Below are 12449 nucleotides of genomic sequence, written 5' to 3'. Positions count from 1 at the left end.
AATTTATTTTAATCCTAATGATTTTCAAAATTAAAGCTAGAAATATCCCTACAGAAACATAACAAACAGGGTTTTTACGGGTGCATTAAATTTTTGAAAATGCAATAGACGAGGTCCCCCGCCACACAAGTTGAAAAACATTGTACTACGTATCCGATATTCTGAACGTGCAAATGTCTCGTCTACAGATCGTGAAAGAGCAAGCTTGGGAGAAGAAAAGAGAAGAAACTGAGAGGATTAAACTCAAGGTTGGAATATATTCTTCTTTAAAAAACAAAACAAAAATAGTACAGTGGACCCCTGTGATACTGCGTCCCCGCCTCACAGGATTTTCACCATAGTTCGTACGGGTGCTTGAAATCCTTGAAAATGCTTTAACTTGTTTGCCATGATTGAAATTGTCGCCATGTTGCCCGGTAGTCTGAAAAATAAACCACGCTTTAAAAGAAGAAAAATAAATAAACTCTGCCTTATGCCCAAGGGAGAAGCATAAACATGATAACCATGGATTCGAAGCTTGTGATTACTGTAATAAGAAACACGAAAAGGCACACAAATTCCTACCTTTACTAGGTTGCAAGACCGTGACCAATAAACAATCAGAAGTATCGTAACTCTTTTTTTTTTGTTAAAGAAGCTGTGTGTATCAGAGACCATTTATTATAGCATCACTCCTGTTTTTTGTCCAAGTTTGTGTGCGTTTTTATTTTCTCGTATGATTGAAAATAAGGAGGTGAATAAAGCAAGGAAATCTTCCAAGAGCATGACAATCGCAAGTGAAAGTTTTTAAAATCTGTTTCATTTTCAAATCTACATCTCACCTCCCTCTGTGCATCCACCCGCCACTCCAATCTACCACCTCAAGTCTTGTCAAAACAAAAATACAATTTTATCTTTTCTTTACATGTCCCGTGTATCCATTTACTTTACTACACCAGGGGTCTGCAAAGTGGAACACCTGAGTAGCGCACGGCCATCTTCTGATAATAGCTCAGAATTGGGTCATTGTCCTTTTCAGGGAAATGGGATTTCTATCTTCCATGTTTTAGGGGATGACCATGTGGTTTTTTTTATCACTCAAACCTCTACTCAATAAAATAAATGATTTTCGGTCCGGCAGCTGCGCGGGCCCCGGAGGAGCCAAATGGGGGATCACATATCCGGGGGTCACGGAATGGATCCTAAAGAGAGTCCCCAAATTATTAAAAGCTTGCAGGAAGACTTAAGGAAGGAAATGGAGGCGCATGTCAGAGGTAACCCTCCGATACACCTGCTACATCATATAAGAACTGTTTACGGCATAAAAACTATGCACACCCTTGTTGGAATCTCAGATTTTTATGACCTTGCAGAAGTGTTCACCCCCTCTAACAGCCAGGAAATCCATTTTTTTTTAATCGTACTACTCCTATTTAAGGTATGTTTATTTGTATAGCCTTTAATCACAAGAAGTGTCAGGGACCAGAACAGGATCAGGACCCAATCGCGTGACGCTCTCCTTTATTTTACGGGAAATGGAGAGTCATGCACGTTAGGCAGCCGGTCTGGCGTGGAAAGACGGGAGAACATAGACCGACGAGATCGATAACGAATCAGGAAAAAGCAAAATAAATAGTGATAACTAAATAAAATGAATAAATAAAATAGTGTTTTTGGGAAGACCCAAAAGTAAGGAATTACATTAGAATGTGAAAAGAATTAATGAAATAATCATTCTGTCCTTTTTGGGAAGTTCAGAAAGCAGGGAATTATAATAGAGCTGGGTGAAAATTTATATATATATATCCAGCAGTATCCTTGTGTTGAAAAATAAAATAATAAAATAAAAGATACAATTATAGAATAGAATAGAATCTACCTTTATTGTCATCGTTACAACATGGGTTGAATATATTGTGACAACGAAATTGGACGTGGCACTCCAGGTCCACATTTTACAGTGAGGATAAGGAAAACAAAGAGATAAAGGAACAAAGAAGATGTTTTTACTGTATATACCCAATAAAACGTGTTGCTATAGAGTATTTAAATAGTGCTACGGAAAATACACACTGTCATAAAAATAAGGTCATATACAAATGTGGGGGTGGGGTTTCATGTGGGCTTTTACTCCCCCGGGTGGAGTTAAAGAGCCACATGGCATGAGGAAGACATGATCTACTGAGTCTGTTCGTAGAACAAGATGGTCATCGGGGCACCATTTCCTGTGGTGTGTCTTTGGCAAGTACAGCCTGGTGGCACCCAGCCCAGTATATATGATTATTATGTCAAAAGAAACTAATAGATTTAGCAATTCTCACAATATAAAATGCAACTCAAAGTGCTTTAGTTAAGCATTCAAATAAACAAGCAATTAAATAATTCCTACACTGATTAAAAAAATTAACTAATGTTATTACTTTGAGTTCTGATATGAATTACTAATCCTAATGCAATCATTTGAATGATAATAGCAGCTTTAAGCAGGGCTGACTCGACTTTTCCTATCCATTCCAGTTTACACTCATGCACCTTATCCAGCACATTTTCTCTCACGTGTTTCAAAATCGAAAAAAAAATCTCTCCGTTCCTGAAGGTACCAATAACGAGGCCCCCGAGTTTAATTTACCCGGCCCGTGTTTGCAGAAGACACGGGGAGTGCGGAAGAAATCCAGGGCAGCGCAAAAAGAATCCAGAAGTTGTTGGAGGCTCTCAACGAAGAACCCGTAAAGAACATCCCCGCGGAAAAATGTGACCTCTGTCTACAAGTAACACCGTTTATCTCCTTTGCTTCTTTTTTTTCCTCCCCGTAATTTGAAGCCCGTGTCAGCGCAAGACACTCACTTACTCGAGGTTTTTGTTCCCACTTCTTTATTTCGAGATAAATGATGAGTCTCGTTTGGAAGAATGCCATGCGCGCCAGCGTAGGAGGCGACTGAAGGAGCTCAGCGGGAGAGTCGTACAGCAGGAGGTGGACAAAATGGAGAGAGAACTGAGCCGGGAGCAGCTTACAGTAAGATAATGAGATGAGTCCCGTATGATTTCTCGTGCATCTGTCGTTTATCATACGAGAGTAATAGAAACCAGAACCATTCGTGATATAGTATAAGTCGCGGCTGCGTGGGAGCTATTCTTTTGAGCTGGAAAGAACGGGATCAAAAGACATGCCACTCTCAGCAATAGTCGACTCGGAGATAATGGATCACGGCCGAAACTGTCAAATTCATTTGAAGTGGGCCACAATGGCACACTTTAGAGGTCCGAACTGCGCTTTGCTGACCCCTTTTTGTAAAGAACCAGAACAAGATCAGGACCCAAACGCGTGACGTTCTTACACAAGCCTTTATTTTACAGGAAATGGGGAGTCATGCACGTTAGGCAGCAGTCTGGCGTGGAATGATAGGAAGCCAGAGGCCGACGAGATTGATAACGAATCAGGGTAACGAAAATAAACAGGAGAAACTAGACGGGAACAAAAACTGGAGAAACTAACAAATGGGACAAAAACAGGCGGAAACAAAACTGGAACCGGAAATTAAACAGGACAAAAATAAACGGGAACAATACTGGACTGAAGATATCATCAGGAAAAACAGGACCGAGTCAGAACCCACATCCTGTGGGGCAGAAGTTCATTTGACGGGCTGATAACCGAAGCAAGAGAGCGCTGAGCTTTATCTAGACAGAAATCCAATCCCTCTCTAGACGGGAACAAAACTGGAAACCGACATTAAACGGGACAAAATAAACGGGAACAGGAAATAAAAACAGGAAACCGGACCAAGTCAAAACCCACGTCTTGCGGGGCAGAGATTTGTTGACAGACTGACCAAGGGAGAGTGAGAGCACTGAGCTTAAATAGAAGGGAAACCAATCTGTCAACGGGCCGCAGCTGGCGCCCCACGGGCGGGGCCAATTGGGCACCATGGCAACCGTGACACACACGGGCGCGGCCAATTGGGCGCCATGGCAACCATGACTCTTTCCTCAGCAAAAGTTGACTAGGGATAATGGATCGCAATCACAACAGTGGATTTCATTTAAGGCAGGCCAGAACAGCATGCCTTCCAACAACAGTTACTTCTGCCAGTCCCGCTCACACTATAATAGGATTAGGGGTAATGGATCGCAGCTGCACAAGTGAAGTTCACTTTTGTGTGGGCGGTACTTCAAAAAAGAACTGCCAGGCCTGACAACGTGTGCTTTGCCGGCCCTCTGCTCACAACAACATGCAATTGGGGGTAATGGAACGTGACCACCTGAGTGCAGTTCACTTTTTGGGGGACAGGATGTCAAAAAAGAGCTGCCAGGCCTGACAAAAATATTCCGTGATGGCCTCTGCTCTCCACTATAGTCAACCAGGGTTAACTGATCATAACTGCACGAGTCCAGTTCACTTTTTGGCAGACAGAACAGCACGCCTTCCGACAACAGTTCCTTCTGCCTGTTCCAGCTCACAGTATAATGTCATTAGGGGTAATGGATCGCAGCTGCACAAGTGAAGTTCAATTTCGTGTGGGCGGTACTTCAAAAAAGAACTGCCAGGTCTGACAACGTATACTTTACTGGCCTTCCGCTCACAACAATATGGAATTGGGGGTAATGGATCGTGACCACCTGAGTGCAGTTCACTTTTTGGGGAACAGGACGTCAAAAAAGAGCTGCCAAGGCTGACAAAAAGGGGCCGTGCCGGCCTTTGCTCTCCACCCTAGTTAACCAGGGATAATTGATCACTTTTTGGCGGACAGGACAGCAGAAAGAGCTGCAATGCCTGACAAAAATGTGCTCGTTTCAACTTGTAAGTCTAGATTAACCAGGTTTGAAATAACGGTTAACAGAATTAACTGTAAACAGAGAGCCTGAGTGCCCTGGAGCAAGAATGGAGTCATACAAGGTAAGAGTGTAACAAAAAGGTAGATCCATTGAGTAACAGAACTTATACAATGCTTACAGGATCAGGCCAAGGCACTAGCGGAAGTATGCCAAACCAAATGAGCTCATAAAACAGCTAGAAAGGGAAGTAGCTGAACTGTCCAACTAACTTCCCCCTAGTACTACTGCTCCAACTAAAAAGTACTAGAGTGGTATACCCCTGCTAACCTGGTGTACTTCAAAAAAATAAATCCAACGAGTGACATTTATAGAGGCCTCTGTCTGACTCGCCCCGGGGCCTGGCCGTACCCACATACCCGTTGGTCGGAGTGTGCATCTGGCTGAAAAAGAGTCAACAAAAAGAGCGTTAACAGAAGAGAGAGAACAGAAAAGCACAGTTGCTGTTATACTAAATGACCGTTTGGCAGCAGTTGGCGGTCGATAGCCCTAACCAGGAAGTAGAGCAGCTGTTCCAACCAATGGCGATCAGGAAACCGAAGTCTTGGGATCTGAAAAACACAAAGAGAAGACAGTGCCACCCAAAGGCAACACATGCCGTCACACCTCACAATAATTGACAGGGGATAATAGATCTCAGCCACAGGAGCGTTCTTGTCAAGTCATTTGTTTGGCCCTTGATCACAAAGAGTCTCAAAGGGCTGCACAGACTACAGATTAGTGCAAACCACAGACTATTATGACACCATCACCTGATCTGGAACCAACATGAGGGCAAGGAACAACTCAAAAACCTCAACATGAGGAAAATGAAGAAACCTTGAGAAGGGGCCGCATAACCGTAGAAAAAAATGCACCAGGCAAAGACTCGAGTTTTCAAACCAGTTGCGACCGGGGAGAGTAGATCTTTCCATACTCTCTTTCTCAATTTCGATCTCAATCTCAGCCATCCCCCATCTGCATCGGTGTTTTATTGCAATCACAAGACATGGAAAAGTACTGTAAGTTGAGACAAAGGGGGGTGGTCTTCACCTTCAAACAAACACAGGAAGACTAAGAGACGCCAAAAGGGAACATCGAACTGATTATGATTAGAAATACACACCTCGAGCAAATACGTTTAAGCCTACTTTACAACTACCAACAGAACCTTGAAATCACATCTTAAGCTATCAGGGAGCCGATGCAGGTTAGCTCAAATCGAGGTCATGTGATCAAACTTCACTTTTTGGTGAAAAGAACAGCAAAAAATGATCTTCCAGGCCAAAGAAAAATGTGCTCTGCTGGTCCCCTCTTGCAGCAATATGTGTTTGGTGATAATGGATCGCGGAAATGATAAGACACAGTTTGTGATACTAAATCTAGATCCCTCCATATTTTATTCCAAGAGTAAGCAAAGAGAGCTGCAGGCGATGAGCGTCGAGAGACGGATTTTGGTTCTGCAGATGGAGTTCCTGCGAGAGGAGGCCCGGCAGGCCCACGAGGACCTGCTGGAGGAGCGGCACAAGCACCAGACTGAGTTGCGACGTCTGAAGGAAGACAGCCTGCAGGTGGGTCTTGCCGTCGGAGTTTTGAAGGAAATGGGTTCGGTTTAGTCCGAGGTCTTCGCTGTATTTGGCCACCTCTTTTATAGTTCCCCTTCTTTTGAATAGGCTCACTCAACCACGAGACAGCATGGCGGTTAGAAAGTCAAATTTCCTAGAAAATCGCAATGATTCACGGTATACTGTTTTCAGAACCAGTCTGCGGATTACTCACGGTATTACTGCGTTGTTACTATGTTATTACCAGGTTGTAACTGTTATGAGTAGGGTTAGAATAGGCTCACTCAACCCTGAGACAGCATGGCGGTTAGAAAATCAAATTTCCTAGTAAATCGCGATGATTCACAGTATACTGTTTTTGGAACCAGTCCGCAGATTACTTGTGTTATTACTTTGTTGTTACTATGTTATTACCAGGTTGTAACTGTTATGAGTAGAGTTGGAATAGGCTCACTCAACCCTCAGAAAGCATGGCGGATAGAAAGTCAAATTTCCTAGAAAATCACGATGATTCACGGTACACTGTTTTCAGAACCAGTCTGCAGATTACTCATGGTATTCAGTCGGCCACCTGTTTCCTGCCCACTGTTTCAGTCTTATACTCTTTTACGATATTTGGCACTGTTTTGAACATCCATCCATCCATCCATTATCTGCACCGCTTATCAACAGTAGGGTCACGGGGGTGCTGGAGCCCATCCCAGACAGACAATTCACTTGCTCATTCACACCTAGGGACAATTTGGACCGGCCTAATTAACCCGTTTTTGGAATGTGGGAGGAAACCCACGCAAGCATGGGGAGAACATGCAAACTCCACAGAGGAGGTTTGATCTCATGACCTGTTTTGAATATAAATCTATATTTTTAGGTTTACCATTCAAATCCAAATAATTTTATAATTTCAGTTTATTAATCTGTAATTCGCTTGAAGATGAAACACTTTAGGTCAGGTGTGTCAAACAGGCGGCCCACGGGCAGGATCAGGCCTGCGAGACAACGCTGAGGGAAGCGCAAGAGAAAAACGAGCTGCAGGTTAAAATATGTCTGCTTGATGTTGCCAAAGCAGGATGTTTCTCACAAATGCTGTACTTGTATTTCTTTCTCTCACTCTCTATTTCTCTCTCTCTTTTTTCTTTCTTTGTTACTCTTTGTCTCTCTCTCTCTCTGTCTTTTTACCTTCTTTTGCTCTTTTCCTTTTTCTTTTTGCTTTCTTTTCTCTCTCTCTCTCTGTCTTTTTACCTTCTTTTGCTCTTTTCCTTTTTCTTTTTGCTTTCTTTTCTCTCTTTCTCACTCTCTTGGTTTCCCCTTCTCTCTTTCTTGCTTTCAATTTCACTTCAGATTTCTTTCTTTTGCTTTCTCTCTCCCACTCTCACTTTTTTTTGTTACCTCGTTTCTAACGTTTTCTCTCTCTCTCTCTCTCTCTCCCTTTTCTCTCTCTTTCTCTATTGCCCCACACACTCTCTTATTCTCTCCCCCTCTCTCACTTTTTCTCTTGTTATCTCTTTTGTTTCTCAATACTCTCTCTCTCTCTTTCTCTATTGTTCCACACTCTTTTTCTCTCACTCTCTTTCTCTCCCCCTCTCTCACTTTTTCTCTTGTTATCTCTTTTGTTTCTCATGTTCTCTCTCTCTCTCTTTCTCTCTCTCGCTTTCTCTATTTTCCCACATTCTCTCTCTCTCTCTCTCCCTCTTTCTCTTTCTCTCCCCCTTTCTCACTTTTTCTCTTATCTCTTTTGTTTCTCATGTTCTATCTCTCTCTCTTTCTCTATTGTCCCACACCCTCTATTTTTCTCTCCCTCGCTTCCTCTTTCTCTCCTCCTCTCTCACTTTTTCTTTTTTAGGGGGTTTTGTAAAATTCAAGTAAAAGGGAAAAGAAAAATGAAGAGAAAAAATAACAAAATAGAAGAAAGACAAAAAGTAAAACGTGAGAAAAAAGGAATTGGAAAAAAAAGAGAAAATGACACTTTTTTTGTTCTGCCTTTTTTCACTTTACTTCTTTTTTTCCATCCTCTTTTTTTCTTTTCCTCCATTTTCCTTTTGTTGCTTTCTTTCCCCCTAATTTTCTTTTCATCCCCATTTTCCTTTTTGCCTCTTTTTCTTCTTTCTTCCCTATTCTTTACTTCCCTTTTAAATCAAATATTTTTCCCTTCTTTTTGTCTTTGTGCAAAAGCTGGGTAAAATTGAAGAAAACTGTTGCTTTTTGCACCCTTTCAGTGTCCGTAGTTTGTAGTCTTCATTGGACTCATTTTGGCTCGCACTACGCATGACAGTGACATCTAGTGGACAAATATAAAACACTGTTCCTTTAACAACAGCAGAATGTTTTTATCAGTGCTGTTTTGATGGATTTGTTTGAATAAACCTTAAAAAAACACACCAGAAAAGGTCACTCATGACATATTCTTTATCCTCTTCATGGAAAACCTTTTGACTCTCAACACAATAAAAGCCTGTTCCCCTTCCTCTGAAGGTCTTGGAGAGGTTTCACCAATCCGGCCAAGATCTGAGGAGGTCTTCTGAGGCCAGGTACAAAAGTCTGCTGCTGGAGGCCGTGCACGACGCCGTTTACCTGTCGGCCAGGAGCCGGCAGCTGCGGGACGAAAACCGACAACTGCGACGAGGTGGGTTGCGGGTACGGAATTCGAACCCCTTCCTGAATTCTGTCGAGACCGGAACGGAGACGGGACCCACTTGCGTTGCGTTTCTCTCGAGATTTATTGGAAGAAAGGAAAGCAAGTCGCCCTGAACACGGAAGTGGAAGTTCCGTGGCGAGCGATGGCGGTGTCGGGAACGGAAAAACGGGTCAGTAGCCGGGACAGGAGAGCAAAAACGTGATCGTAAGCTAGGAAAGGAGAGCAGAGGCGGTCGGGGACAAAAGAGGTCGAAAGCAGAAGAAATGGTCAGGATCAAAAACGGGTCGAAGCCGAAGGACAGACGGGAGCAAAAAACAGGTGGGAGTCGGGGTCGAAAAAGGCTTGCCTAGTGTTAACTGAAGATTGCAGACGGACTGAAAAAAGGGGACAGAAAGGAATGGGTTTAAATAGGGACAGGGAGCCAATCACAGGTGCGTGACATCGGTAATTATGACAGAATTCGGTGTTTTTCCAGATCTTCAAACAGAATTTGATATCACACAGAGACAACCCAAGGAAATACAAAATGCACTCTTCAAACGTTGATTCCATTGATGAAGGCACAAAAACCTTCTAGGCCTAACTGATTTTCCCAGGAGTGGCAGACCAACTCAGATTACTCCAAGTCCAACAACGACTTACTCATCCAGGAGGTGACAAAAGAACCTCGAGAAATTTCTAACGCCGTGCTGGCTTCGGAGAAGCTCAGTGTTTATGACCCCACTATAAGAAAGACACTGGCCAAAAATGGCATTCATGGGAGAGTTCCCAGGTGAAAACCTCTGCTTTCACAAAAGAACACAAAGAGTTGTCTCACATTTGCCAAAAAGCGTCTTGATAATCCTCAAAAACATTCCGTGGAGTCTCATCTCATCTCATCTCATTAGCCGTACCGCTTATCCTCATTAGGGTCGCGGGGGGCTGGAGCCCATCCCAGCCATCTCCAGGCAGTGGGCAGGGGACACCCTGAACTGGTTGCCAGCCAATCGCAGGACACACAGGGACAGACAACTCATTCGCTCATTCACACCTAGGGACAATTTGGACCGGCCAATTCACCTGAAATGCATGTTTTTTTTTGGAACGTGGGAGGAAACCGGAGTGCCCGGAGGAAACCCACGCAAGCACGGGGAGAACATACAAACTCCGCACAGGAAGTCTGGAGCTGGATTTGAACCCACGACAGGTTCCCATGACATGAACTGTGCCGCACAAGCGCTAACCACTGCGCTGCCGTGCTGCCCCCATTCCGTGGAGTCAAAAATTGAATTTTTGGAAGGTGTGCAGCCCATTATATCTGGCGTAAATATGGCAGAGCATTTGACAAAACAAAAATTATGTCAACTGTAGAGCATGGTGGTGGCAGTGTCACGATCTGGGGCTGCTTTGCTGCCTCAGAACCAGGACAACTTGCTGGAATCATGAATTCTGATGTTTACCAGGAGATCCTGGAGGAGAACGTTCATGCGCCCTTGGATCATGCAGCAGGAGAAACGATTCGAAACACAGCAGCAAGTTCACCTCTGATTGGCTGGAAAAAAACAAACAAAGAAGAATCTGGAGCGGCAAAGTCAAAGTCCAAATTTGAATCCAAATGAGATGCTGTAAAGTGACTTTAAACGATAGATGGATGTCTAGATAAATGTCTAGATCAGGGGTCGGGAACCTATGGCTCGCGAGCCATATATGGCTCTTTCTATGAGTACCTGTGGCTCGGAGACAAATTTGATTGCATGCAAATTTTCTCCATCTCGTCCAAAACGTAAGCAACTAATCCTGTTCAAATACTCACAAAGCCAAACCAAGTCTGACAAAGAGCTTGTGCTTGGCAGTATATATAGGGCACGTTTTTCACTACAATTTACAGTCAAGGTGTTGCACGAAAAAAAAAAAAAAAAAAAAACTCGTTCTGGCTGTACATCGCTAAAGAATCCGTTATATAAAACCTCACTATATTATCTGTCTTCAGTGTTCAGATACCTTATGATGAATCCACAGAACACACTGTAAATACGCCAAAACACAGGAAGAGAACTTAAAGTTTTTTGATTGGGTGAGTGGGAGGGATGGGTGGAGCTATGCAAAAAGTGCAAGCACTCCCTCCCATCTCTCGCCCTACGCCGTCTGCGCCATAGATAAGAACATCAGGCTCCCTGTTTGCAGAATGTTGTGACGTTTTTACAAAATAACTGCTTACATCTGGTTTTGAAACCAATATGTGTGGAAAAAAAAGGGTCAAAATGAGTTTAACCGATCTTGAGTCATTGCAAGAAAGAGACAAGTTTAAAGTGGTGTGTTTGTTGATTTTGGGACACGGGCTCTGGCATTATTCTCTTTTCATAATTTTTATCAAATCAGCAAAAATAAATGTGCTAAAGACTAAGCTTTTGTCTGGGGGCCCGGCTTTAGCAATTTAGCAAATTTGTCTCAAAATATATGGTGTGGCTCTTTCCCAAAATAAAATTAATATATTTTGCTTTTATGGCTCTTTGAGTCAAAAAGGTTCCCGACCCCTGGTCTAGATAGATACATGTCTAGATAGATAGATGGATAGATAAATAGATAGATAGATAGATGTCTAGATAGATAGATAGATAGTTAAATAGATTTAAGAGAGAGGTCTAGATAGATGTCTAGATGTCTAGATAGACACATGTCTAGATAGATAGATGTCTAGATGTCTAGATAGATAGATAGTTATGTCTAGATAGATAGATGTCTATATAGATAGATGGATGTCTAGATCGATAGATGTCTAGATAGAAAGATAGATGTCTAGATAGATCAAAAATTCTAGATGTCTAGAAAGATGGATAGATGTCTAGATAGATTTAGATGTCTAGATACTTTATTCCTCCCCGTGTGGGACATTCCCACTTCCAGCAGTATCCTTGTGTTGAAAAATACAAAATATAGAATAGAAAAATTCCCAATATAACGTTTTGCTATAGAGTATTTCAATAGTGCTACGGAAAATACATGCTAGAAAACCCTCCCACATGGCTGATTTGAAACCATTTTGCAAAGAAGAGTGGGCCAATATTCAAATTTTATTGAAATTTTGTGTACCTTCATCAATGGAACCCATATTTAGAACTGCGTTTTGTATTCTTTTGGATTGTCTCTGTGTGAAATTAAAATCGATTTGATGACCTATAGGAGTAATAAAATCCCAAAATACACAGAAATCGGGAAGGGGGGGCAAATACTTTTTCATGACACTGTACTCTGTTATTTACTTATTATACTTATATACTTATTATATACTTCTTATTTTCAGATCTGATGGAGCAAGGTGAGCTGAAAACTGCTGTATTCCCTCCAAAATCAGATGAGAATATACAAATATTCATTGGTCCTAATGAGGAATAAACAAACAGTACTACTTCATACTGCATATATATATATATACTTGTATAATTCATAAATGATTCAAATGATTATAGATGAGATATTTTAAA

At 42.3% G+C, this 12449-nt stretch overlaps 1 protein-coding gene across 1 annotated transcript in view; it reads left to right on the top strand.

Annotated features, from left to right (window-relative positions):
• The window catches only part of LOC148360310 (kinesin-like protein KIF13A), a 25819-nt gene extending 13459 nt beyond the window's left edge, over positions 1–12360 (top strand). Inside the window, exons 12-18 of the mRNA XM_088343868.1 lie at positions 189–248; positions 1121–1253; positions 2626–2747; positions 2861–2992; positions 6198–6359; positions 8826–8976; positions 12269–12360. Coding sequence (XP_088199994.1) covers positions 189–248; positions 1121–1253; positions 2626–2747; positions 2861–2992; positions 6198–6359; positions 8826–8976; positions 12269–12360 — 852 coding nt within the window. The remainder of the gene's footprint in view (positions 1–188; positions 249–1120; positions 1254–2625; positions 2748–2860; positions 2993–6197; positions 6360–8825; positions 8977–12268) is intronic.
• The last annotated feature ends 89 nt before the right edge of the window (positions 12361–12449 follow it).

Source organism: Urocampus carinirostris, chromosome 9 (genome assembly GCF_059441175.1).
Source record: "Urocampus carinirostris isolate Australia breed hairy pipefish chromosome 9, RoL_Ucar_1.0, whole genome shotgun sequence".
In the NCBI taxonomy this organism is placed as follows: domain Eukaryota; kingdom Metazoa; phylum Chordata; class Actinopteri; order Syngnathiformes; family Syngnathidae; genus Urocampus; species Urocampus carinirostris.
This window is presented reverse-complemented; position numbering and strand designations above follow the sequence as displayed.